This window comes from Leucopleurus acutus (genome assembly GCF_964270905.1).
Source record: "Leucopleurus acutus genome assembly, chromosome: 2".
Taxonomy (NCBI): domain Eukaryota; kingdom Metazoa; phylum Chordata; class Mammalia; order Artiodactyla; family Delphinidae; genus Leucopleurus; species Leucopleurus acutus.
Genome location: NC_139143.1, coordinates 165,157,740 through 165,182,019, shown reverse-complemented (window position 1 = coordinate 165,182,019; position 24,280 = coordinate 165,157,740). Strand labels below are relative to the sequence as shown.

Here is a 24,280-nt window from a genome sequence, read left to right as displayed (position 1 = left end):
GAAGTCAGAAATCTTAGTGTTTCTGTGAAATCTGATTTTGAGTGTGGATATTTTTAATTAAATCAGTACTACCCCAACAGAACAGCTGCAGGCCAAACGTGACTGTCAGGCCACCAGCTGTTTACTTCTGTTCTATGCCAAGTGAGAAGGGGAAGGGTCTGAGAGCTTCGGTGGAGACTGGACCCAAGTACCCACGGCCTCACCAGGCCTGAACCAAAGCTGTAAGTCTGGAGCCAGACCAGCCTCTGGCCCAGGTTCTGCAGACTCTTTTCTACCTAGGCCCTCAAGCCTGCGAGCATTGGTTGAGCACATCCTAAGTGCCTACCTGTGGTTGGCTGTGCATAGACAGGAACATTCATTTATCTATTGGATGTACTGAAAGTCATGTCCTCGGCATGAAGTCCCTGAAATCCCTGAAAAATATGAAAAGACAAACCCTGCCTGTCGAGCAGTTTAAAATCTAGAGAGGAAACAGACAAGGCGAAGGACAGCTCCTAAAGACGTAAGCAGTTGCTTCCAGGGGGTTCTGAATAAAGTGTGGCTGGAGCATAAGAGCCCCTCAGCCTGGCTGAGTAAGTCCAGGAAAACTCGGAGGAAGTACTTGCGGCGAGACCTGAAGGGAGAAGGAGCTTGCCAGGTAGACAAGCCGAGAGACCGCAGCTTGGGAACTGCAAGTAGGTCATTACTGCTACAGTGGAGAGTGTGAAGTGGGGAGTGGTGGAAGATGAGGTTGGGCCAGTGAGCGAGGACCAGATCTTACAGTTCCTGGTGCGCCAGGCTAAGCAGTTTGGATGTGGGGTCATGTCGAGACTGTGGATTTCTGAGCAGGTGGAATGTGATCCATTTGCATTTCAGAAAGATGACTTTGGCTGCCACAGGGATGACTGAGTCGGGGGGGCTCGGAGAGGAGGTAGTAAGTCTGAATTGAGCCAGTGGCGGTGAGGGTGGAGAAAGTATAGGTCAGAGTTAGCTAATTGGGCTTGGTGATTAATTGGAAGTGAAGAGGGATAAAGAGCGAAGGATGACTCCCAGGTTCCTGATCTGGGCCAGTGACTGGATAGTGGGGCCACTCACTGTCACGGGGAACACTGAGAGAAAAACAGGTTTGTGTAAAATATAAGCTCATTTTGGTAAATGGTGAATGCGTATAGCTTATGTCCAGGAGGAAGTGGCTCTCTGCAGTCTGGAACTCAGAGAGAGGCCTGGGCAAGTGACAGATTTAGGAGTTGTCCGTATAGGGGGTCCTTAAAGTCAGGGAAGCGACTGAGATCATCTGGGGAAGTGAAAAGAGAATAGAAGGGCCCCAAAGCCAAAGGCAACTACCCTCGGTCCTTGCTCTCAAAGTACTCTCCCTTGTGCGGTGGGGAAGAAAAACCCTGCATAAACCCTCAAAATGCAAGGCAGGCCGAGCTCTGTACTTTGGTGACGGATGGTCAGAGAGTTCCCGGCTCTGGAATGGGGAGGGGACTAGGCTAGCAGGGTAAGACCAAGTTTGCTCCTGGTAATTCAGCAGCAAGGGAGAAAGGGGGACCTGAGCTGCAGTTGTGAGATCTAACCACGAGGTGGCGCCTCAGCATCTCCTTGTGCCTGATTTCCCCCACCCTGCAAACAGCCCGGCCCAGAGCAGAAGGTTGTCAAAGGCTGGGAGGAGTGGCTGTGTCAACAATAAAGGAGGCCGGCCTGAGCCTTTTCTTAACAGAAAGTCCAAACGCAAACTTAGGGCTTTCCTGGTGGCACAGTGGTTAAGATCCCGCCTGCCAATGCAGGGGACACGGGTTTGAGCCCTGGTTCGGGAAGATCCCACATGCTGCGGGGCAACTAAGCCCGTGTGCCACAACTACTTAGCCTGTGCTCTAGAGCCCGCGAGCCACAACTACTGAGACCTGCGTGCCTAGAGCCCATGCTCTGCAACAAGAGAAGCCACTGCAATGAGAAGCCCGCTCGCCGCAACTAGAGAAAGCCCGCGCGCAGCAACAAAGACCCCAATGCAGCCAAAAACATCATTAATTAATTAATTTTTTTAAAAAAACCAAAAAACAATGCAAACTCACTTTTTGAAAAGAGAGGGGAAGATTTGAGCCTGGGAGAAGAGCAATAGGGCAAGTATGCCAAATGGGAGCCCATGTATGTTTGAACATGCGTACCTATGTGTCAATATATGTCCTGTGTTCCCATGTGTCCCATAAGTGTCTCTGTGCCCTCTGTGTCCAGGGGTGTCTGCACATGTACCTCTGTGCACATTCCAGGGCTCCACATGTGTGCATGTGTTCCAGAGAGTGGGCAACCAACAATGCCCACCTCCATGCCTCAGAAAGTGAGGAGCCCCTTGGTGAACAAGAAGGGCAATAGAGTCTGCAAGCACAGGACACGGAAGCTTTGAGGAGCCCCCAAAGCAGCAGCAGACCATGCAGAACATCCATCTCCCTAGTAGCCACAAGTGAAATCATTCATTTATCAGGTGACCTCCCCAGATTATACCTGAGTTCTATGTCTAGCTACCCAGGGTCATGTTCACATGGAGGCTTCCTAAAGGATGCCTCAGTAGGCTGAGGGATTCATAAACTCATCCATTCATTCATTTGTCATTTATTTAATGACCGTTTGCTGAGCACCTGCCATGTACCAAGCCCAGCACTAGACTAGACATATTTTCTCTTTCTCCTTTCATCTTCTTCTTGTGAACTGGTTCATGAGGCAGGAAAGGAAGATTAGGTTCAGCTGCAAGGAGCCTAAAGTGCTGGTTACAGTGTTTAAAATTTTTCTCCCCAAAGATGAGCCATGAGGAGCCGCAGGAGAGTTTTTAGTCAGGAGGTAACACGGTCCAGTCATTTTTGTGGAAGAAGAGATATGAATGAAGGCAGGAGACCATCTGGGGGTGGGGGGTTGTTGCAATGGTCTAGGCAGTGGTACTCAGACTTGACTTTGCTTCTGAGCCACCTTACAGGAAATGGCTGGGCCCCACTCCCAGAGTTACTGACTCAGTGGGTCTGGGTGGGGTCCAAGAACTGGCAAGTTCTTCTAACAAGTTCCCAGATGTCGTAGGTGATGCTGGTCCAGGGACCACACTTTGAGAACTACTGGTCTATGAGGAAGAGTATGGTAGCTTAAGATGCTGACAGAGGATGGAGAGAGATGTTTAAGGATTAGAAATGACAACACTCTATGAGGATTAGCTTATGGAGGTGAGGGAAAGGACAAAGGCTGGGATGGCTCTTCTTAATTTGAAGGATGGTGGTGCCACTTAAAGAACTATAGAACACAGGAGGAGAGGCAGGCTGGGGTTGGTGGTGGGGGTAGAGGAAATGTTGAGTTCAGTTTGGGCCTTGGAAAGTCTCAGATGGCTGCAACAAGGTGTCTGGAGGAAAGATCCAGCTGGCAAGTGCATCTATGGGTCTGGATTTTTGGTGAGAGATACAGACTGGAGATAACAAGGTTGGGAGATAACAGCAGACAGGTAGTCATTAAAGTCTTGAGAGGGGATGAACTCACTAGTGAAGAGTGTAGATAGGAAGAAAAGGCAAGAGCTGCAACTCTGGGAATGAATAACTGACCTTAAGGATGTGAGTGAAAAGAGGGGAGATAGAAAAGGAGACTGAGGGACTTCCCTGATGGTCCAGTGGTTGAGAATCCACCTTCCAATGCAGGGCACGTGGGTTCGATCCCTGGTTGGGGAACTAAGATCCCACACGCTGCGGGGCAACTAAGCCCACGCTCCACAACTATTGAGCCTGTGCGCTCTGGAGCCCACGCCACAACTAGAGAGAAGCCCGCATGCCTCAACGAAGATCCCACATGCCACAACTAACACCCAAAGCAGCCAAATAAATATTTTTTTTAAAAAAAAAGAAGACTGAGAAATGGTCAGATTAGAAAGGAGGAGAAAGAAGCAAGAAGAGGTTGTCTTAAGCTGCAGGGAAGTAGGGTGAGGAAACCCAAGGAAGCCACTGGGCAGGCAGTTCTTCTGGCCTTCCCAAGCCTACTGGAGAGAGCAGGAGAGCCCCAGAGCTAGGCACAGGCATCATCAGCCTCGCTGCTCCTGGACGTCTCCCAAAGGGGTCCACCGAGCTGCATGCACTCAGTCACACATACACCTGTCCTGGAGCCTGATATCTAATGTCCTGTGGCTGAAGTTGAGGGTCAGGGGAAGAGGGGTCTCACCATTGGCTCACATATCCACACATATAGACACACACACACACACACACACACACACACACACTCCTGACCTCTGATCTGTCCTAGGCATGAGGTTGCAGAGCTGCCCAATTTTGCTTCGTCTACCACCCTAGCTGGTGGTTCCACCTTCTGGAAAGTTCTTAGTGATGAAACCTTGCCTGCTTCTAGCCTCCTCATTCCCCCAAAGCCTCCCAGGCTGAGATGACCCAGACCTGAGTTCTGCACCTGCCGTGTGCCTTCTGGGATGCCCTCCTCAAGTCTCCTCCACATACCTCCCATGCGTTAATGGTGTCACCTCTATCTCCCTTTCTCCTCTAATTTAGCTCAATATTTTTACCTTTACTTTCTCATCTTCCACTTCATTAGAAAGGGGCCTAAGAAAACATCTAGTCCTCTCTTCCTTCCCGTACCTTTTTTTAAAAAATAATTTAAAAAAAATTTTGACCATGCCGCACGGCGTGTGGGATCTTAGTTCCCTGGCCAGCGATTGAACCCACGCCCCTTGCATTGGAAGCACACAGTCTTAACCACTGGACCGCCAGGGAAGTCCCCCTCCCATACTTTTTTATTGTTGTTTGTTGTTGAAGTTGCAGAAACTGAGGTCAGAGAGGAAAAAGTTCTTGCCCAGAATCACACAGTCCATCGGAGTCAGGACTAAATTCTAGGCACCTGAGTCTAAGGCAATATAGAATAGTAATTCTGAACCCAGAAAGAGGCTAGAAGCAGACTACACCAGCTCTGCCACTTAACTAGCACCTTGATCTTGGGAAAGTCATGTCACCTCTCTGTGCCTCACTTTTCTCAACTGAGAATGGGGGTGATAAGGGTTTCTATCTCATAGAGCTGTTGTGAGAGTTAAATAACTCAATACTCATCGAATACTTAGCATAGAGTCTGGCACACTCTGTACTGTTTGCTGTGATTATTTCTACTCTGCCCTGGTCTGAGCATCTTCCCTTTTTTAATTTTTATTTTTATTACTTTCTTTTAGCACCTTTCATCTGCTTTCTTAATTCCCATTCATTCCCCTTAGCATTCCTCTCATTTCCCTTTCTTTAATCCTTGTCCCTGTTCCTTAGGAAGGGAGGGTTGGGTTTTGAAGGAAAGAAAGAGAGTGACTGCAGGAAGTGGAACATGCTTGAGAGCCAGCCAGTGCCTGCCATGGTAACACAGAAACACACAGCCTGTGCATGTTAGTGTGATGAGAGCACACGGTCCACATGATGTCAGTTACACACAGCTTCACTCAACACCCTCTGGGAGCCCACACTCAGTCAGCCCAGGCCCACATGGCTTCAGAAATATCTTGAGCCCTTCTCAGGTGGAACTCATGATGCCCAACCCCAGTGTCAGGCAACTCTCTCTGTCGGGCCAGTTTGTGTCTCCAACTTCCTCAGACCCTGGCTTGGCACTGGGAGTTACCAGCTGGGAGAAGCCTGAGTGAAGTAAGCACCCTCAGAGGGGCTTTGATCCAGAAACGTGCAGAGAGGCTGTGATGGCCCCCAACTCACACACACACACACACACACACACACACACACACACACACACAGGTACTGACATATGTGTGCACATGAGCCAGCAGGCTTGAGTCTGCAGCTCACAAACTTCTTCCACCTTCAAGACTGCCCACCTCATCCATAATCCGGTGAGGCGGTTAGAGAAAGGACTGATACCCATTTTACAGACAGGGGAGCTGAGGCCGAGGAGGAGTAGTGCTTTGCTCAAAGGCAAAGGTGCAATAGAACTGATAGCAAACTAGGGCCCTTATGTCCCAGCCTCGAATCCTTCTCTGTTTCAAGGTGACTGGGAGCTTCGAGCCTAGAAAGCGATCAGACAAGCGCGGGTTGGAATCACAACCCTCTATCCTTCCCAGGGGGTTGCGCCAAAGCTACGCCTCCTCTTGGGCTGTCGCTGGGGAGCTGGGAGAAAGCGGCCCTAGCGTATCTCTTTAATGCGCGCCCCCGGAGGCCCGGCGCGCCCCCGCCACTATAACTCGAGTGCATGGAGCAAGCTGCGTTCAGAGGAAGAAGGGCGGGCGCTGGGCGCCCGTTGACCGACTTTTCCAAGTGCGATCAGCGCCCGTCCGGCCTACATCCCGCCCCCATGGACCCGCCCGGGGGCGCCCACTGCTGAGGACCCGATGCATATTGGGCTCCGGGCTAGGTTGCACCCCGCCACCGCAAAGTGGCCCCCCGCGGGCCGTGCAGGCTCCCAGCACCTCTTCCCGCAGAGCTCGCCGTCGGGCGAGGGCTCCACCGCCGCCACGCCTCGCGCCCTGCGCTGCCCCCGCCCCATGCTGGTGCACACTTACTCCGCCATGGTGAGTAGTCTCGGGCCCGGGGACACCGGGGCGTACCGGGCCGGGGATCCGGGAGCCTGAATGCTGGACCTTCCGAACCTCCTCCTCCAACGAAATTTCGGAGGGAGGGGGCCACAGCGACTCCGCCCGCTAAGAACTGTGCGCGCCGGAGACCGCTGTCCCCAGCCCAAGGCTCCCGCGCCCACGGGTCATTCAGAGATAGACCTCGGGCCTCGGGAAGCGGGCAGGACGGCAGCTGGCCCCTCGGGAACTGAGGAGGGTCCTTTCGGGCTGGGTCCTTTCAGCTGCCGATGGGTCGCCTAACGCGCCCCTTTTCTTCCCCAGGAGCGCCCCGACGGGCTGGGCGCAGCGGCTAGCGGGGCCCGCCTGTCGTCGCTGCCCCAAGCGGCCTACGGGCCGGCGCCGCAGCTCTGCCACACGCCGACCGCCGCCGCCGCTGACTTCCAGCCGCCCTACTTCCCGCCGCCCTACCCGCAGCCGCCACTGCCCTACGGCCAGGCGTCCGACGCCGCCGCCGCCTTTCCCCACCTGGCCGGAGACCCGTACGGTGGCCTGGCGCCCCTGGCACAGCCTCAGCCTCCGCAGGCTGCCTGGGCCGCGCCCCGCGCCGCTGCCCGCGCCCACGACGAGCCGCCCGGCCTGCTGGCGCCTCCCGCCCGCGCCCTGGGCCTCGACCCGCGCCGCGACTACACCGCCGCTGTGCCGCGGCTCCTGCACGGCCTGGCAGACGGCGCGCACAGCCTGGCCGACGCGCCCCTCGGCCTTCCCGGGCTGGCGGTGCCGCCGGGCCTGGAGGACCTGCAGGTGAGGCCCGAAGGGTCCGGGATGGGCCAGCATCCGCTGCGGTGACTTAGGACCTGGCTGGAGGCAAAGAGTGACCAATGCAGGACCCCGACTTTTCTCCCAGCCTGCCACTTCTTGCTCGTGACTCCCAGGATGCGTCCCACGTCCTGAGTTAGACGCTGCCTGGCCTTTCGGGCGGCCTGACGCTGAGTCCGTGAGCAGGTGCCTGGATGGCGACAACCCTTCGCCGAGTAAATGGGCAGAGGCCGAACCACTTTTGTCCCTCTCCGCTGGGCAACGTAGGGAACCTATGCCCAGTCGCGGTCTACTGGAGCAGCCTGTACCTGGAGCGAAGCGAAGTGGAGGAGTTGCCTGTCTAAGGTTCCAAAATGCCCTTTTTGCACGGCATGGCGAGGCACCCAGGGCTCCAACTCAGCTGCAAATGGTGGCGCGCCGGTGAATCCTGGTCCCGCCCGTCGCCGGCTGCAGGCGACGGGTGGTGCGCGTTGGGTGAAGCAGACAGGACAGGGACCGGGGACAGCAGGGGCTTGGGAAGCGAAAGGAGACTAGATCTACAAGCGCCCTTACCACCACCCTGTCCTATTTGCAGGCCATGGACGAGCCGGGAATGAGCCTCCTGGACCAGTCCGTGATCAAGAAAGGTAAGGAATGGCGTGCATCTGCCAGGGCAGAACCGGGCGAAATGGTGCAGGCCCCGGCACACAGACCCAGTTTCTTCCCCTGTGGCGCGTCCCTCCTGTGCGTCGCCAAGCTCATTCTTTACCAAGGCAAGGGCACTCTTTTGGATCTGGAGTTAATTTGCAAAACGAGTTAAACCACTTCTCTGTTTCCTAAGAGGTGTTAATGGGAGTGCTATTCCCATGGATGTCGTTAAATGATTTCCACTTTACCAAGCCTTACCATTTCCTAGCCTGTCTGGTGCTTTCTGCCCCTCCCTTCCTAGCAGGGCCTTGGGGACCTTGAGGTTTCCCTAGGGAATTTTTTCTCCATTTGGGAGCCTCTTTCAGCAGTTTAGGAAGAGGGGAGCTGGTGTGTGACTATTGTGTCGGGCTGTGTGCAGGAGGGTCAGGGCTTGGGCGTTGGTGTCTATGTGAGTTTGGGATCCTGTACATGTCTCTGTGTTGCTTTCCCAGTATTTCTTGGTGTCTCTTGCTGTGAGTGTGTGACGTGTGTCTGTTATGTTGGTGTAATTTCCATGTGTTTGGGGGTCAGGGTCCCTGTTATATCCCAGAATTTGTTCTTTGGCACTGAAGATCTTTAAGCATGTAGGGTTGCTCCCTGTGTATTTTCAGGATGTTTGTGTCTCTCTGCCCTTGGAAAAGCCAGGGGTTTGAGATCTGCCCTCCAGTGGATTTTCGGGCCTGTGAGTTCTGACTGTGACAGGGAAAGGTGAGAAAGACAGAGATTCAGAGAGGCCCAGGGATAAATTTGGGGCAGGTGCAGAGAGGAATATGGAGGCACAGACAAGCCCGCTGTACCTGGGGCAAGCGCTTGAGCCGGGATTGGCTCAAGTTGTTTTTCAAACGAGTGAATTCAAGCCTGGGCTCTGTTTGCCCTCCTTGAGTCCCGGGGAGGTGGGGTGGGGGGAGCTGGATTTCAAAAGTTGAGGCTGAGTTACCTGGGGCTGGGAGTTAGCTGGACCACCTGGTGTACCTGTGGGGAAGATGAGGAGACAGGCCTCCCAGAACTTGGGAGAAGGGAGCTCCGGGTATTGGGGCTGTTACCTGGAGCTGGGGGTTTGGGGAGGCTGCCTGCAGTCCGGGCAGGTGTGGGGTTTGGGGAGGCTGCCTGCAGTCCAGGCAGGTGTACACTCAGAGCCAGCTCTTTGCTGGCGGCCGCTGCCTTGCTTTAGTGGATTATTTGGAACCCGACAGAAGGGAAAGCTCGGTCTGCAGCGGCAAGAGCCTGCCGCTGTGCTGTCCACCCAGAGATTCAACCATGGTCTTGGTCCCCAGTTCTGACTCCTGCCCGGGCTCCACAGGCTACGGGGGCTCGGGCTCACTGACTCCCTCTGGGAGGCCAGGACCTTGCATTTTGGGAAGGAGCTTGGGGATTTCTGCCCTGGGGAAGGGTAGAAGGATCAGGTGGGGCTCTGAGTACCTTAAACCCCAATCCCCTGGCCAGAGCCAGGACAAAAGACTGGCTACCAAGAAGGAACCAAAATTGCCTCGAGTTAGTTTCTCTCAAAGGACATCAGCTTTCATAAATCCCGGGTCCTAGGGGTGCGCCGGGATCCCCAAAGAACACAGTGAGTGCAGCCGGGACTGTCCCGAGTGCTGCACACGGGCTCCGGCGGGTGGGGGATGGATGTGGGCGCTGGTGCTGTTCGGGATGTCGCCGACGCGGGCGTGCACACCGGCCGGACACCAGTGTCAGCCCGTCGGTGGCCCAGTGGAGCCCGGCGACCTGAGCTGGGGACTGCGTCCTGGGGGCCCCAACCCGGACGTCGAGTCACAGCCCGGAGCAATGCAGCAAAGGGGGAGGGATGAGAGCCGGGGCTCCCAACGGAAGGAATAGGCTGGTTCCTGAGTCGCGAGCTTGTCCTTCGGCTGGCCTGGCGAGCCTTTGAGGAGGAGAGAGGGTCATTGCGGCAGAGCCGATCTGCGAGGTCCGGACCTCGGGGCGGGGTACGTGGGTGGGCGACCCAGCTGTGGCTAAGCAGGTGGCCCGGTTGGAGCCCTGCGCCCTGGAGCCTCCACGCCCCACGCGGCGGGTAATTTTCGTTCGGGCCCTCCGCAGTCACTGCGGAACTCTGGCCACACCGCCAGCCACTTGGGCGCAATTGATTAGCGTCCTTCTTCGCCCTCAGGCCTTCTGAAGGCATCGGGAGCCCCGGTCGAGTCCTGAAGTCCTCCGGCACCTGCCAGGGGCGGTGGAGGACCATCCCACTCAGACCCGGACCCTGGAATTATAGAAGGTCGTTCTTGGCTAGCTGAAGCAAAGGATTCATTCCTCCAGCTCCTCCCGGCCCTGGCGGGAGGGGCAGCTGTGTCACGGGCGGTTGGAGTCCTAGGCTGTGAAAGGGAGGCGGCCCCAGCCCTACACCAGAAGCAGCTTTGCTACCGAAGGGAGGCCTCGGGTCTCGACTTCGACAGTGCGTCCAGGGAGGTTGTAAAATCTTCACTACTCCAGGCAGGGGAGGGGAGGCGAAGTCCCCGCCCCACCACACACTTCCAGGTCGGCAGCCCGTTGTAGCCAGGGCTGCCGGGGCAAGGATGGCAGATGGGGCTGAGGCTGACCCGAAGGGAAGTGGGGAGCCCTCAATTTTCTGCCCACATTTGTCACTTTCAGTTTCGTGACTTGTCCTAGGGGCACAGAAAGCAGGCGGGACTGGCCTGAGAGACAGACATGGACAGGAATATTTCCCAGCCAAGAAAGGCAGTGAACAGGGTCTGTATGCCTTGTAGTGGGAGCTCAGAAGAGGAGCAGTGAGTGCCTGAACTTGGGAGGCTTCCTGAGGGAGAGGCAGCAGGGGGCTCAGTAGGTGTTCAGATTTGTTGAATGAAGGGTTTGGAAGTCTGAGTGCATTTGGAGAGGGGGTGTACAAAGGGCTCCACTAGGAACAGCACGTGCCTATGCCCTCTCTTTGGAAAGCCAGACAGGTTTAAAAAGGTTAAAAATCTCCGTGGGTTTCAGGCTATACAGTCACAGCTGGAGGGGAGTGGTTTGGGGATGAGAATTGAGGTAATCCTCCTTTCCTCCGAGGAGAGTGGGTAGTTGCCTAATTGGGGGTGGGGAATCCCTCTCTGCTGGGCTCTGTTGTCCAGTCTCAGGGCAGGGGATGATGTAAGTTCTCTGCTCTCCCTGGATGTGGGGAAAGAAAAGGGAGATGGGGAGTTTCTGGGCTTCCAAGTGAATCTACAAGCAGGGCCAGGACTGGGGTGAGGTAAGTGAGGAACTCACTTGAGGCAAGATTTAGGAGGGCGCCTAAAAGCTCAGTAATCAAGGTAAATGATACATCTTAGTGCAATATGTTTAAAATTTTTTAATGCAAAAAATATCCACAATAAACGAAATATCAAAATTTACGTAAAGATGGAATCTGACCCTGCACTTCTACAACCCTGCCTCACTTGCCTCCCAGGCTACCATTGGCCCCAGAATGAGACAAAAAAACTGGTGCCCATGCAGATAGACTGGGGACTGTACCTGAGGGCAGCATAGAGCAGGGCAGTGAACGGTAGCAGTTATATTTAAAAGAAACCCTCTAGGGGAGAGGGAAGAGGGGAGGGGGAAGGTAGGAGTAGGGGATTAAGAGGTACAAACTTACTATGTATAAAGTAAATAAGGTACAAGGATATGTTGTACAACACAGGGAACATAGCCGTTATTTTATGATAACTATAAGTGGAATATAGCTTTAAAAATTGTCAATCATTATGTTGTACACTTGCAACTAATATAATATTGTACATCAACTATACTTCAATTAAAAAAATAAAAGAAACCCTCTAGCAGTTGGTGAGAAGGAAACTTAACCAGCAGGTCCCACTGGGGAGATGAGGGGACTCAAGTGGGCTGGGAGGAGGGTCACGACCTCTCCTGTCTGCCTTCCTCCTGCTGCCCCTTCCCCTCAGGATTTGGACCTTAAGTGGTACCTTAAGTGTGATCTAAGGAACCACATGAATCAAATCCCCAGGGGTGCTTGTTAAAAAATGCAGATTTCCTGGGCACCATTTCACATCTACTGAATGAGAATCCCTGGAATTATGGCCCTGGAACTTCATTTCTTTAACTGATTGATTGAAGTAAAATGTACATACCTGAAATTCACCCATTGGAAAAGTAGTTTGATGATTTTCAGTAAATGTATGGAGTTGTGTAACCATTACCACAGTCTGTTTTAAGACATTTCCAACACCCCCCAAAGTTCCTCCATTCCCAGTTGTAATTGATTCCCACTCCAGGCCTTAGGCAACCCCTGATCTGCTTTCTGTCTATACGTTTGCACATACTGGACATGTTATATAAATGGAACATATAAGTATGCTGACTTTTGCATCTAGCTTCTTGTACTTATAATGTGTTTGAGGTTCATCTGTGTTGTAGGCTGTATCAGTAGGTCATTCCTTTTTTTATTGGTTAGTAGTACTCCATCGTGTGGATGTAACACATTTTGTTTATTCATTCAGCAGTTGATGGACACTGGGGTTGTTTCCACTTTTTGGCTAGGATAAATAATGCTGCTATAATCATTTACACGCATGTCTTTGTGTGGACATACGTTTTCACCGCTCTTGAACTCCTAGGAGCGGAATGTCTGGATTTTGTGGTAAGTTTGTCTTTAATTTTTTAAAGAATCTCCCAAGCTGTTTTCTAAACTGGCTGTACTGTTTTACATTCCCACCAAGAAAGTGTGAGAGTTCCAGTTTCTCCACATCATCATCTGCACTTGCACATATGTCTCTTTTTGATTATAGCCTTCCTGATGGTACCTCAGTATCCTTTTAATTTGCATTTTCCTAATGACCAATGATGCTGAGCACTTTTCCATGTGCTTACTAGCCATTCATATATCATTTTAAGTGAAATGTCTACTCACATATTTTGAACACTTTCTAATTGGGTTGTATATCTACTCACATAGTTTGAACATTTTCTAATTGGGTTGTATATCTTACTATTGGATTATAAGAATTCTTTATGTATTCTGGATACACATCCCTGATAAGATATAGGATTTGCAAATATTTTCTTCAAGTCTATGGCTTGTCTTTTCATTTTCTTAATAGTGTCTTTTCAGGTGCAAAAGTTTTTGATTTTGATGAAATCCCGTTTATCATTATTTTCTTTTATGGATCATGCTTTTGGTGTTATATTAGGAACTCTTTGCCTAACCCAAGGTCATGAAGATTTTTCTCCTGTATTTTCTTCTAGAAAGACTTGCAATTTTAACCAACTTTCCAACAGAGTCTATTGCACACTCCCCAGAATCAGTGGTCAGACCATATCTACCACCTGTGGACAGAGTATGTAGACTTGTGTGTGAGAGTCTTGTCTGATAGATTGGCTAACTAGGAGCTCTGTCTGTAGGACATTCCTATGTCTGTAGGAGTGTGTACATGTGAATGGCTTCTGCGTTCATGACCAGGGGGACACCATGGGTAGACCACTTCAGCTTTAGGACACTGTGGTGTGGGAAACAAACACTGGTCCCTGCTTTGCAATCCGTGCTAGTTAATTCCAACCTTCGTGACTGCTCTTGTCCCAGGCTACCTGCTTCCCTAACCCTGGCCTCCAAACCTCTGTCATTTTTGAAGGAAGAAGCTGAGGAAAAGGGTACAGACAAGTGGGGAAAGCAACAAAGTCTGTAATTCATATACACAAACACGTGTCCACCTGTCATGCGCTACATTAGCTGCACCTATGTTTGCATAAATCTGGCATATACTCTATGTTTAAATATATCAGCAGGAGCAAAAGCACTTGCAGATATCCTTATGCACGTTGCCACATTCTTGCAAGTCGGGCAGAGCCTATGTGTATATAGCTGGGGCTCGGTATTTGTTGTTGAGTAAGTGTGCATATGCACAGTCTCACCCTCAGTGCCCTATGGCAGGGCATGTAGTTTTTATGTATAGATGTTTGTGTGACACGTGTGCTCACATAAGTCCCTGTTTGTACATGCGCACACAGCTTCACCCAGCTTTGGTCTCTCTCCTCTCTCACAGTGCCTGGCCTCAGGGGTCCCCAGATTTTAATAAAAGCTGGATAGAGGAGGCTGCTGGGGGAGAGAAGAATTTTCTGTTCCTCTGACCATTCCCTCTGGCTAGGAGTCATGGGAGAGAGGACAGTCACTTTGCCCTTCTTGTTAATTTGTTAATTCATAGTTTTAGTTTTTTAAGTCGAGCGTGAGGTATAATTTACGTATAGTACAGTTCACCCTTTTTAGATGTGCATTTCTATGAATTTTGACAAATGTAAACATATAGTCAAGATATGAAATATGTTAGAGAATGGTTCCATCACCCCAGAAAGTCCCCTCAAGGCAGAGGGACACAGGTGATGAGGGAGCCCGTGCAGAGGCCTGGGAGACACTGGGGTGGGGGGTGGCATGGCTGCTATTGCGTGTCCAGTGTCAGTGTGTCTGTTGGGTCAGGACATCCTTGCTCCTCACTGTGAGGCGGAGGCTGGGATTAGGATGAGGGGAGTGAGGCAGGGTCGTGTAAGAGCAGGATCAGAGCCTGCTTCTATTTAAATTTTTGATATTTTGTCACCGTGCATTTTTACATTAATTTTTACTTTTAAAAATATTGCATTAAACTACTGTTTGCCTTGATTGCTGAGTTTTTTGCTGCCTCCTTAAATCTTGCACCCACGACAAGCGCCTCCCCTGCCTCACCCTAGCTTTGGCCCGGCTCTGGGGACAGGGGACTTGCCTGGGGTAGGGCGTGTGCTGCTACTCTCTCCACCTGCCCCTACCTCTTCACTTCTCCCACTCAGCCCCATCCATGGCCTGTTGGCCCTTCCCTGGTGCCTGAATAGGGACAACCCAGGGCGGAAGGGCAGTTTTACCATCCATTGCTAAAAAAGGAATGAGGTTCCCTTTCCGACCCTCCCCCACCCCGTGCATATATTGGCTGTGAGTCTTCACACTTCCTCCCATTCCACGTTTCAAGGGCCCTTGCTTCCCTCATTTATTCTACATTCACTGACACCCCCTTGTGCCAAGACTCTGCTCTCAGGCACTCCCTGCTGGTGGGGAAGACAGAGGAGGAAGCAGACATGAGGTTCAGTGTGGTAAGGACAGCAACAGAGGGTGAAAAGGAGCAGGGGGTGAGGGCTTAGGAAGCTTTGCATTGGGGGTGGTGCCCGGACTGAGGCTTGAGAAGGAGGAGGCCCTGCTTAGTAAAATGGAGAAGGGCGCCTGAGACAGACAGCAAGCAGTTCTGCGGGGCTTAAAGAGCCCACACGCTGGTGAGCTAGTCGTCCCGCATCCCAGGTGGTGCTTCACACGTTCCATGTGACCTGTCCTGGGTTTTTAAATTTTTGAATCAGTTGCCAATGTTTAAAAATCCAGGGACTTCCCTGGCGGTCCAGTGGTTAGGATGCTTCCATTGCAGGGCGCATGGGTTCAATCCCTGGTCGGGGAACTAAGATCCCACAAGCTGCACAGCACGGTCAAAAAATAATAATAATAAAGTAAAAATCCAGAGATTTCACCTAGAAATCTCAAATCCTTGTCTCACCAGCAAAAACAAAAACAAACCAAGAGTTCTGGCAATGTTGGTGTATCCTGCATGGTAACACTCGGCCAAGTAGCAGGTCTCCCACATCTCACTTACTTATGTTAACTCCTGTGCTCCCCACTTTGAAGTCTAGAACTGTGCTGTCCACTGTGGGAGCCACGGGCCACGTGTGGCTATTGAGCACTTGAAATGTGGCTAGTCTGAATTAGGATGGGCTATAACTGTAAAATACGTGTTGAATTTTGAAGACCAAGTACAAGAAAAGAATGTAAAATAGCTCATTAAGAGATTCCCTGGTGGCGCAGTGGTTGAGAATCCGCCTGCCAATGCATGGGGCATGGGTTCAAGCCCCGGTCCAGGAAGATCCCACATGCTGCGGAGAAACTAAGCCCGTGAACCACAACTACTGAGCCTGTGCTCTAGAGCCCACGAGCCACAACTTCTGAAGCCCGCGCACCTAGAGCCCGTGCTCCACAACAAGAGAAGCCACCGCAATGAGAAGCTCGCACACAGCAACGAAGAGTAGCCCCCGCTCGCCACAACCAGAGAAAAGCCCACGAGCAGCAATGAAGACCCAACGCAGCCAAAAATAAAATAAATTACAAAAAAATAGCTCATTAATAATTTTTAAAATATCGATTGTATGTTTCAGTGATTTTATTTTTTATTTAAAAAATTTTTAATTTTTATTATTATTTTTTTTGGCTGTGTTGGGTCTTTGTTGCTGCATGCGGGCTTTCCCTAGTTGCAGTGAGCAGGGGCTACTCTTCGTTGCAGTGTGCGGGCTTCTCACTGCGGTGGCTTCTCTTGTTGTGGAGCATGGGCTCTAGGCGCATGGGCTTCAGTAGTTGTGCCTCGCAGGCTCTAGAGCACAGGCTTAGTAGTTATGGCTTAGGTGCTCCATGGCATGTGGGATCTTCCTGGACCAGGGCTCGAACCCGTGTCCCCTGCATGGGCAGGTGTATTCTTAACCACTGTGCCACCAGGGAAGTCCCGATAATATTTTTATATACGGGGTAAGTAAAATATATTAAAATTGGTATTAACATGTTTCTTACTTTTTAAAAATAGAGCTACCAGAAAATATAAATTTATATATGTGGCTTACAGTATATTTGTATTGGTCAGTGTGGGTCAAGAGCCTAAAGGGCAGATGGAGGACCAGGCAAAAGGGGTAGGCAGGGCCAGACCACAAAGGAGGGTGAAGGAGGACATTATGACAGTTAAGAATGTGAACTTTAAAGTCCATTGTCAGAGGTCAAGACCCATGTCTGCTCCTTATTGCTGTACTATCTTAACTTCTTTGAACTTTTAGTTTCTTCATCTTGAAATGGGAACAGAAAATAGCATCTCCACAGAGCTGTTAATGTGAAGCACTTGGTATATAGTTGGCACTCACTGAAGGATAAGCAGCATCATTCTGCTCAGCTGTGGAGCTGGAATTTAATTCTCAGGCACTGACGGGTTCTAGGCTGGGGAGTGATGGGTGTTTCAGAAAGATCCCTCTGGAGCAGGGGCTAGGCAGAAATTCAGGTGGGAAATGAGTGAGCGTCCCTGTACACCTGGAGAAGCGGCTGCATCCAGGGCACGTGGAGAAAAGAAAGCCCTAGTACGTGGTGATGGATGGGACGTGGTGGGAGAGGGCAGCGTGGAGGGCCTCACTGAGGTTTCTAGCTGGGCGATGGGATGGAGGGTTTGAATGTGCATCCAGAGAGGGAAAAGCTGGAGGGGCTCTGCCAGGCCAGGGACTGGGCCAGCCTTGCTTACCTCTGCCTTCCCAAGGCCTAGCACGGTTCCTGGCACACAGGTGCTCAGCAAATATTTGCCAAATGACTGGAGGGCCAAGTGCTGCCTTTGATACCGTAGTCCAGGGCTTGCTACTGGTACTAAGTCTACCAGCTGTGTGATCTCAGGCACATTACTTCACCCCTCTGGGCTTCAGTCTCCTCATCTGTAAAAGGGGAATAATAACATAGCCCCCCGGTGGGTTGTTCTGAGGATTCAGTGAGGTTATCTGTATGGTGAGTGCTCAGTGACTGTTGGCCTCAGGCTCCCCACTTGATCCCCCTCCCCAAACACACAAGGCCTGCCTTTTCTACCAAGGCTCTCACTTCCTTGGAAGAAGAGAAGCCCAAGGGGAAGCAAGTGCCTCAGTCATTCTCCCTTCCCCCTGAGGCTTAGCAGGAGAATGGAGGTTAGACTGCAGGAAGAACTTTCTTTTAGAGCCAAGAGTGTCCAAATGGGTGTTAAAAAATAAACTTCTCCGATTTCCTTCCCTGTCCTTCATAGATATTAGTAGATAATTAGAAAGCATTTGGGGGAGGGGGTGATAGAGTGTGTCTGTTCATTCTTGGTCTCCTTGAGCATCCCAGAGAGACTTGGCAGGAAAGGGGCCAGGGCTGGAGGCCTAATGGGGCCATAACCTCCCTGTCCCTGGGATGTGGGAGCCCAAGGCCCCCAGGCCTTTCACTGATCTGGGGTTGTGGGTGAGACGTGGGGATTCCAAATGAGCGGGGGTAATCAGGGATTGCTTGTGATTGTGCAGATCTGGCTGGGCTCTGCTGCAGTGACCCAGGAATCCTGCCTCCAGCTCATACTCCATTTCCTTATTTCCAACTCCCTCTCTGATTACACATGGCAAAACTCCAAGACTGCTGAAGCTGTTTGAGTTTTAACAGGGAACCAGCCTGACTCAGTGAAAGCACAGGGGTTCAAGGGCCAGAGAACTTAGGGTTTAATGTCTACCACCCATTAGCTGAGTGAGCTAGAGTGAGTCACGTTAACCTCATTGTGCTTCAGTCTCTTCCCTTGTAGAGCAGGCACAGTAGAACCTCCTTCCAAAAGGTGCTGGGACATACAGATGCAGCTGTGTGTACACAGCATGCTAGAACGGGGCCCAGCACATAGGCTGGTGCTTCAGCAATACGCTCACACCACAGCTGGCTAGTGCCCGTGTCCGGTGGTCCCTGGCTCAGTGTTGTCTCTCTCTCCCTTGCTCTTGCTTCTGCTTCACAGTCCCCATCCCCTCCAAAGCCAGCAGCCTTTCGGCCCTCTCATTGGCCAAAGACAGCTTGGTTGGCGGCATCACGAATCCCAGTGAGGTCTTCTGCTCCGTGCCAGGCCGGCTCTCTCTGCTCAGCTCGACATCCAAGTACAAGGTGACAGTGGGGGAGGTCCAGCGGCGACTCTCACCTCCCGAGTGCCTCAATGCCTCTCTCCTGGGTGGTGTCCTTCGCAGGTAGGAAGGCCAGCCCACAACTTCCTGCACAGTGTCAAAGCTAAAATGTGTGGTCGTTTCAGACTTTCTCAGGGGATCGGAGAGGGGCCGGCCCCACCCCAGGCCACAGGGTCATCTCCACCTCAGTCTCCCTGGGGGATTGTGCATGCTCTCTGGGCAGGCCTAGGTCCTCAGCAGCTCCCATGGGTCTGTGGGCTTGGGGGTCATGGGTAGAGAGGAGCCTGGGTACAGAGAGTGGATGGAGGACTCACCCACATTGGGCACGACGGACAAGGCTGGGTCTGGGGAAGGGAGAGGGCCATCTCTACCCCATCCCTCAGGAAAAGGGTCCCGAGGACCTAAGGCCCATTCCCTGTGTCAGTATAGGCCTCTCTGGTGCGTGTGTTTTGGGGTGGGGAGCATGGGGTGCATGGTTTGTCTTCATAGTTGTGTCTGTCTCTCTGTGCGTGTCCTTGTGCCTGGGTATTTCTGCTTCAGGGTTATGAGCTTTGATAAGTTTGAGGATAGTGTTTGTGTGTGTGCACATGTGCATGTGTGTGTATATGTGGTGTAGGAGTGGCCAGGAGTATATGTTTCCGTGAGTGTGAGTTTCCTGTGTTACCTTTAGTGAGATGTGTTGCTTACAGTGTTCTACTCTGTGTGAGTGTGTATGTTGTGTGTGTGACTGCATGCGCACATGGAGCTAGATATATGTGTGTTTACCTGTCTGTACCTTTGTGTGGGGCTTCGTCTGTGCAGGTGTGGGAGTATCTCCTTATTCCTGGTCTCTTTGAGCATCCCAGAGCGGCTTGTATGAGTCTGTGAATGTCTGTACAAATGTCCCTGGGATCCTGACTTGGTGTGAACATGTGTCTCTGACTGTGTCCCTGGGTATTTGAGTCTGTGTGTCTGTCTCTATTGGTGTATGTGTCTCTATTCTTGGCCCTCAGTGTGCGTTCATCTGTGTATGTGTCTATGTGCCCCTGGGCAGCTGTGTGTGTAACAGTGTCTCCCCATGTGTTTCAGGGTCTGTGTGTCCCTGGGTAGCTGTGTTGGTGTGCTCAGGTGGGAAAAAGGACCCTAAGATGCTGGTCCATCCTACCCCACCTTGGGCTGTCCCTGTTATTGAGAGGATTAGGGAGAAGTGAGGGGTTCCTGGAGCTGCGTGCTAGGCCCCCCATTCCCATTTTGGCTGCAAAACCAGTGAGATTAGGAGATTGGGATCAGGTAAATAGAGACTCCAGAGTGTCCCCAGGACCAGACCCAAGCCTCAGCAGGGTTGGTGGAGGCAGCAAGGCCCTGTTGGGTCACTTAGCATACATGCTTCATCTTGTCTTCATAGTGTGTGTCTGTCTTTCTGTGTGCATGGCAAGGGCCAAGTCCAAGAATGGGGGCCGGTGCCTGCGGGAACGGCTGGAGAAGATTGGGCTCAATTTGCCAGCTGGTCGTCGCAAGGCCGCCAATGTGACGCTGCTGACTTCACTAGTAGAGGGTGAGGCCTGAGGGGACCTGTGTCATCCAGTGTGACTGTGTGTGGCTGTCTCTAATGCAGGAGGGTGTGTTAGTCATGTGTGTGTTCTCTGTGCACCATGTATAAGTAAGGGGTGTGTGTGATATATGTGTACAGTCTTTAAGTGTATATGCAAGCACACATGTGCATGTGCTGGTGCAGTAGAGAGCGTGTGTGTGTGTGTGTGTATGGGGGGAAGAGTGGCCAGTGTTTGGATGTGGTAAAGAGATGAGGGGGTCAGAGTCCCTTCCTTGGAGGTTGGTGACTCTCAGCTCGATCATCTTGAGTTCAGGCTCTGGGACAACTGGTGGGCTCAGCTCCCACCCCTTAGCTCAGAGCCCATCTGAGGTAGCCCCAAGGGAGGGCAGCGGGGTTGCGTCTAGAGCTGAGAGGGGAATCAAGAAAAGATACATATATAGAAGCAGGATGGCCCCGGTCAGGGGTTGGAGTGTCAAGGCCATGCTCCAGGCTCAAAGGTACACCTGGCTGTAGTGATGGCTCATCTCTCTGCCTCCCCTCCCTCCTAGGAGAGGCTGTACACCTGGCCCGAGACTTTGGCTACGTCTGTGAGACCGAGTTCCCAGCCAAGGCGGCTGCCGAGTACCTGTGCCGCCAGCATGCTGACCCGGGGGAGCTGCACAGCCGCAAGAGCATGCTGCTGGCCGCCAAGTGAGCGAGAGCGCCACGCACCGGCTGCCATGGGTGCCTTGTACAGGCACATGTTGGTGCAACGCACAGACACAGACACCAAGCATGGGCACAATGGATACCACTCGTGTGCATGTGATGTACACATGGTACATGCAGCACTGCACACAGGCACACCTAGGTTCCATGCTGTGCACGTGACAGGGCACACATGGATACATGTGAACATATCTGGGTTCTACACATCAGCAAACACAGTGTCACAGACAGGCTGACGTAAGTCCACGTGTGGGCACCACCAGCCCCAGTCCCGTCATGGGTCTGAGGTTCTCTGGCCTTGCTCCCCCTGCCTGAGCCTTGCCAGTCAGCCCCTCTGCTCCAGTGACCTCCATCAGGGCACCAACACCTACCCAGACCCCTGGGTTGACCCCTCTTTGTTCTTACTTCACACCTGACCCCTCTGCAAGTCTCACTGATGCCTCCCTCACCACCACTCGCATGCCACCTCAACTCTGGTCTCCCAATCTCACTCCTGGACGTTCACCCCAGCGCCCCTCTGTTCCCCCAGCCTCCCTGCACATGCACTGATCCCTACCCAAGAGCCTTCAATGGCTCCCACTGCTACTGCAGTTGATTTTCAAACTAGGTTCTGTAGGGATGCCGCAGGGCCTGTTTAATGAACTGGTGTTCCATTAAGATTTAGTTTTTAGGGCTTCCCTGGTGGCGCAGTGGTTGAGAGTCCGCCTGCCGATGCGGGGGACACGGGTTCGTGCCCCGGTCCGGGAGGATCCCACATGCCGCGGAGTGGCTGGGCCCGTGGGCCATGGTCGCTGAGTGTGCGCGTCCGGAGCCTGTGCTCTGCAGCGGGAGAGGCCAGAACGGTGGGAGGCCCACGTACCACAAAAAAAAAAAAAAAAAAAAAAGATTTAGTTTTTAGAAAGGGTCCCATTGCAAGAAGAGACAGACATGGGGGCGGGTTTGAAAACCACCATTCTGTCAAGTCCAGACTCCTTTGAGGGCCCCCATAATCTGGTCTGCACAAACTCCACCCGCTCCAACTAACCCACTTGCTCTCTCCTGCCCTCCTGTCCTTGGGCTTGCTCTTCTGCTTAGAACACCATCCAGTCCCCCCACCTAACAGTCCTTCAAATCACAACTCCATCCTCCCGCCTTCAAGGTTTCCTCAAGTCCCCTAGGCAGAATTGGAATCACAGACTCATGGGACTGCCATGACTCATGGGGCCTTTGAGGCTGCTCATATTGGAGCTGGAGAAACATATCTAGGGCAGGGATCACCTCACTCATTAATCAGCTAACTCAGCAAGCACTTTCTGGGTCCCAGTCATGTCTAAGATGCTGACCAGGTTCCTTGGTGACGCAAAGGTGAGACACAAGTGATTCTCTTGCCTGAGCCATATATCCAGCCACATACTGGAGATGGATTCAAATCCCAGCCTAGTCACTTGGGCAGGTCATCTAACCTGTCTGAAACCACCCAGTTTCCTCTTCCATGTGATGGGAATGATAATAACATTATAGATTTGTTGTGAGGATTAAGTGAGATGATACATACAGTGTGCTCGGCACAGCATCCAGGCCTCAATTCATGTTCACTGCTGGCTATTATTTCAGTTACTTAAGGCAGATTCTGGATTGTTCCCCAATAATTTCATAGACAAACCTCTTGAAGCATTGGCTGTTTTGGGTGGAGGTGGCAGTAGGAGAGGGAATCAAGGAAAGTTTCCTGGATAAGGTAGGAGTTGAGCTGGACTTGGAACGTGGGCAGGACATCCACAGAAAAGGAAATCGTAGGGTATTGGCATGCGCTATTTATTAGGTGTGTGATATTGGGCAAATCAGTTAACTTCTCTGAACCTTAGTTTACTTTTCTCTAACACGGGTATGATCATCATTTGTAGACTGTTGGGTCAGCAATCATATATATAATGTATATAAAGTACCCAGTATGTGGTGGGTCCTTCCCTGGACTCAGACCTTTGTCCTCTAACCTCTGACCCTCCTTCCCCCACCAGGCAGATCTGCAAGGAGTTTGCAGACTTGATGGCGCAGGACCGTTCACCGCTGGGGAACACCCGCCCAGCACTCATCCTGGAGCCCGGAGTGCAGAGCTGCCTGACACACTTTAGCCTCATCACCCATGGCTTCGGCGGGCCTGCCATCTGTGCTGCCCTCACTGCCTTCCAGAACTACTTGCTGGAGTCACTCAAGGGGCTGGACAAGATGTTTCTAAGCAGTGCAGGCAGTGGGCATGGTGACACCAAGGCTTCGGAGAAGGATGCCAAACTTCGGAAGTACCTGCTTCCCCCACCCCATCCCTAAGGGGCTCCCAAGGTCTGAAATGAGGTCTTTGCTCCTGGGGGTGGGCCTGACAGGATTAAACGGTGGGGTTGGAGTCAGGCCAGAAAGAGAACATTCCTCCAGAAACCCATGAGTTAGGGGTCTGGGCTGGAGTAAGGGGAGGTGGCCTCTGTGGTGGTTTGTAGATAAGGGCCCAGGCGTCTGCCTCGCGTGTGCAATTTTCTGACCCTTGACTGCTGAGAAAGGCTTGGACAGGAAATTGCATGGAAAAGCCTGGTTCTTGGGACCAGTGCTGCCCATTAGGGTGCCCATTAGGGTGATGGGTGCTCCTAGAGGCCAAGGCCTTGCTGTTTTTACTAACAGCAGGAGAGGAATTAACAAACCAGGTGCTACTGAGGAGTTGGTGCCCTTCATCCCAGAATCTCCTACCCCCAGAAAAGGGGTGCTGGCAGGAGGCCCCAGTGGGCTTTTTGGACCCCTGCCACTCTTGGAAAGAAGTGGGCAGGAGGGGGCCCTCAAGGAACAGAGAAGATAAACACAAATTGGATAACTTGAATCCAGGCTGCACTTCAGTCCTGTTGCTGTGTCCTATTTATTTATGTTGTAATTTAAAGTTTTAAAATGTTCAGTGCAACTTATTTATCCCAATGAGTTGAGGACTCGTTTCAATGTCTTCTGCTTATGCACCAAGATGTCCAGCTGGACCAGGATGGAGAGGGTGTTTTTGCTCGCAAAGGGCTGTTGGTGGGCCGGGAGGGAACAAAGATGTCAGGGACCCCAAGGTTGTTGCTGGGATTTTGTATTTGCTGTTGTTTCTCTTGACCCTGCAGTCAGTGTACCTCCCCAACTCTCAGATTGCTTTCTCATTCTCTTAATAAAACCTTTTCATTGGATATGAAGCTCTCCCTGTCCTTCTTCAGCCCAAGGTCACGGGGGAGAGGCAGGGCCTGGGAATTGGGGGTGGGGGTGGAGTGGGAGGGGGACTATAAGGGGGAAACCTCGGAAGGGGCTGTGGGCACCTCTGGGTGAGGGGGTACAGATGGTGGGTCTACCTGGCTTGTCAGTGTGGCTATTTGTGTGTGTGTGTGTGTGTG

At 52.1% G+C, this 24,280-nt stretch overlaps 1 protein-coding gene across 1 annotated transcript; it reads left to right on the top strand.

The window, feature by feature from the left end:
* Positions 1-6,472: 6,472 nt before the first annotated feature.
* Positions 6,473-23,207, top strand: TFAP2E (transcription factor AP-2 epsilon; the record flags this gene model as incomplete). The annotated part of the gene is made up of 7 exons (XM_082859765.1): positions 6,473-6,499; positions 6,824-7,303; positions 7,893-7,944; positions 18,508-18,730; positions 20,083-20,201; positions 20,747-20,888; positions 22,901-23,207. 7 exons carry the CDS (start codon positions 6,473-6,475, stop codon positions 23,205-23,207), a joined length of 1,350 nt encoding a protein of 449 aa, XP_082715891.1.
* Between the last annotated feature and the right edge of the window lie 1,073 nt (positions 23,208-24,280).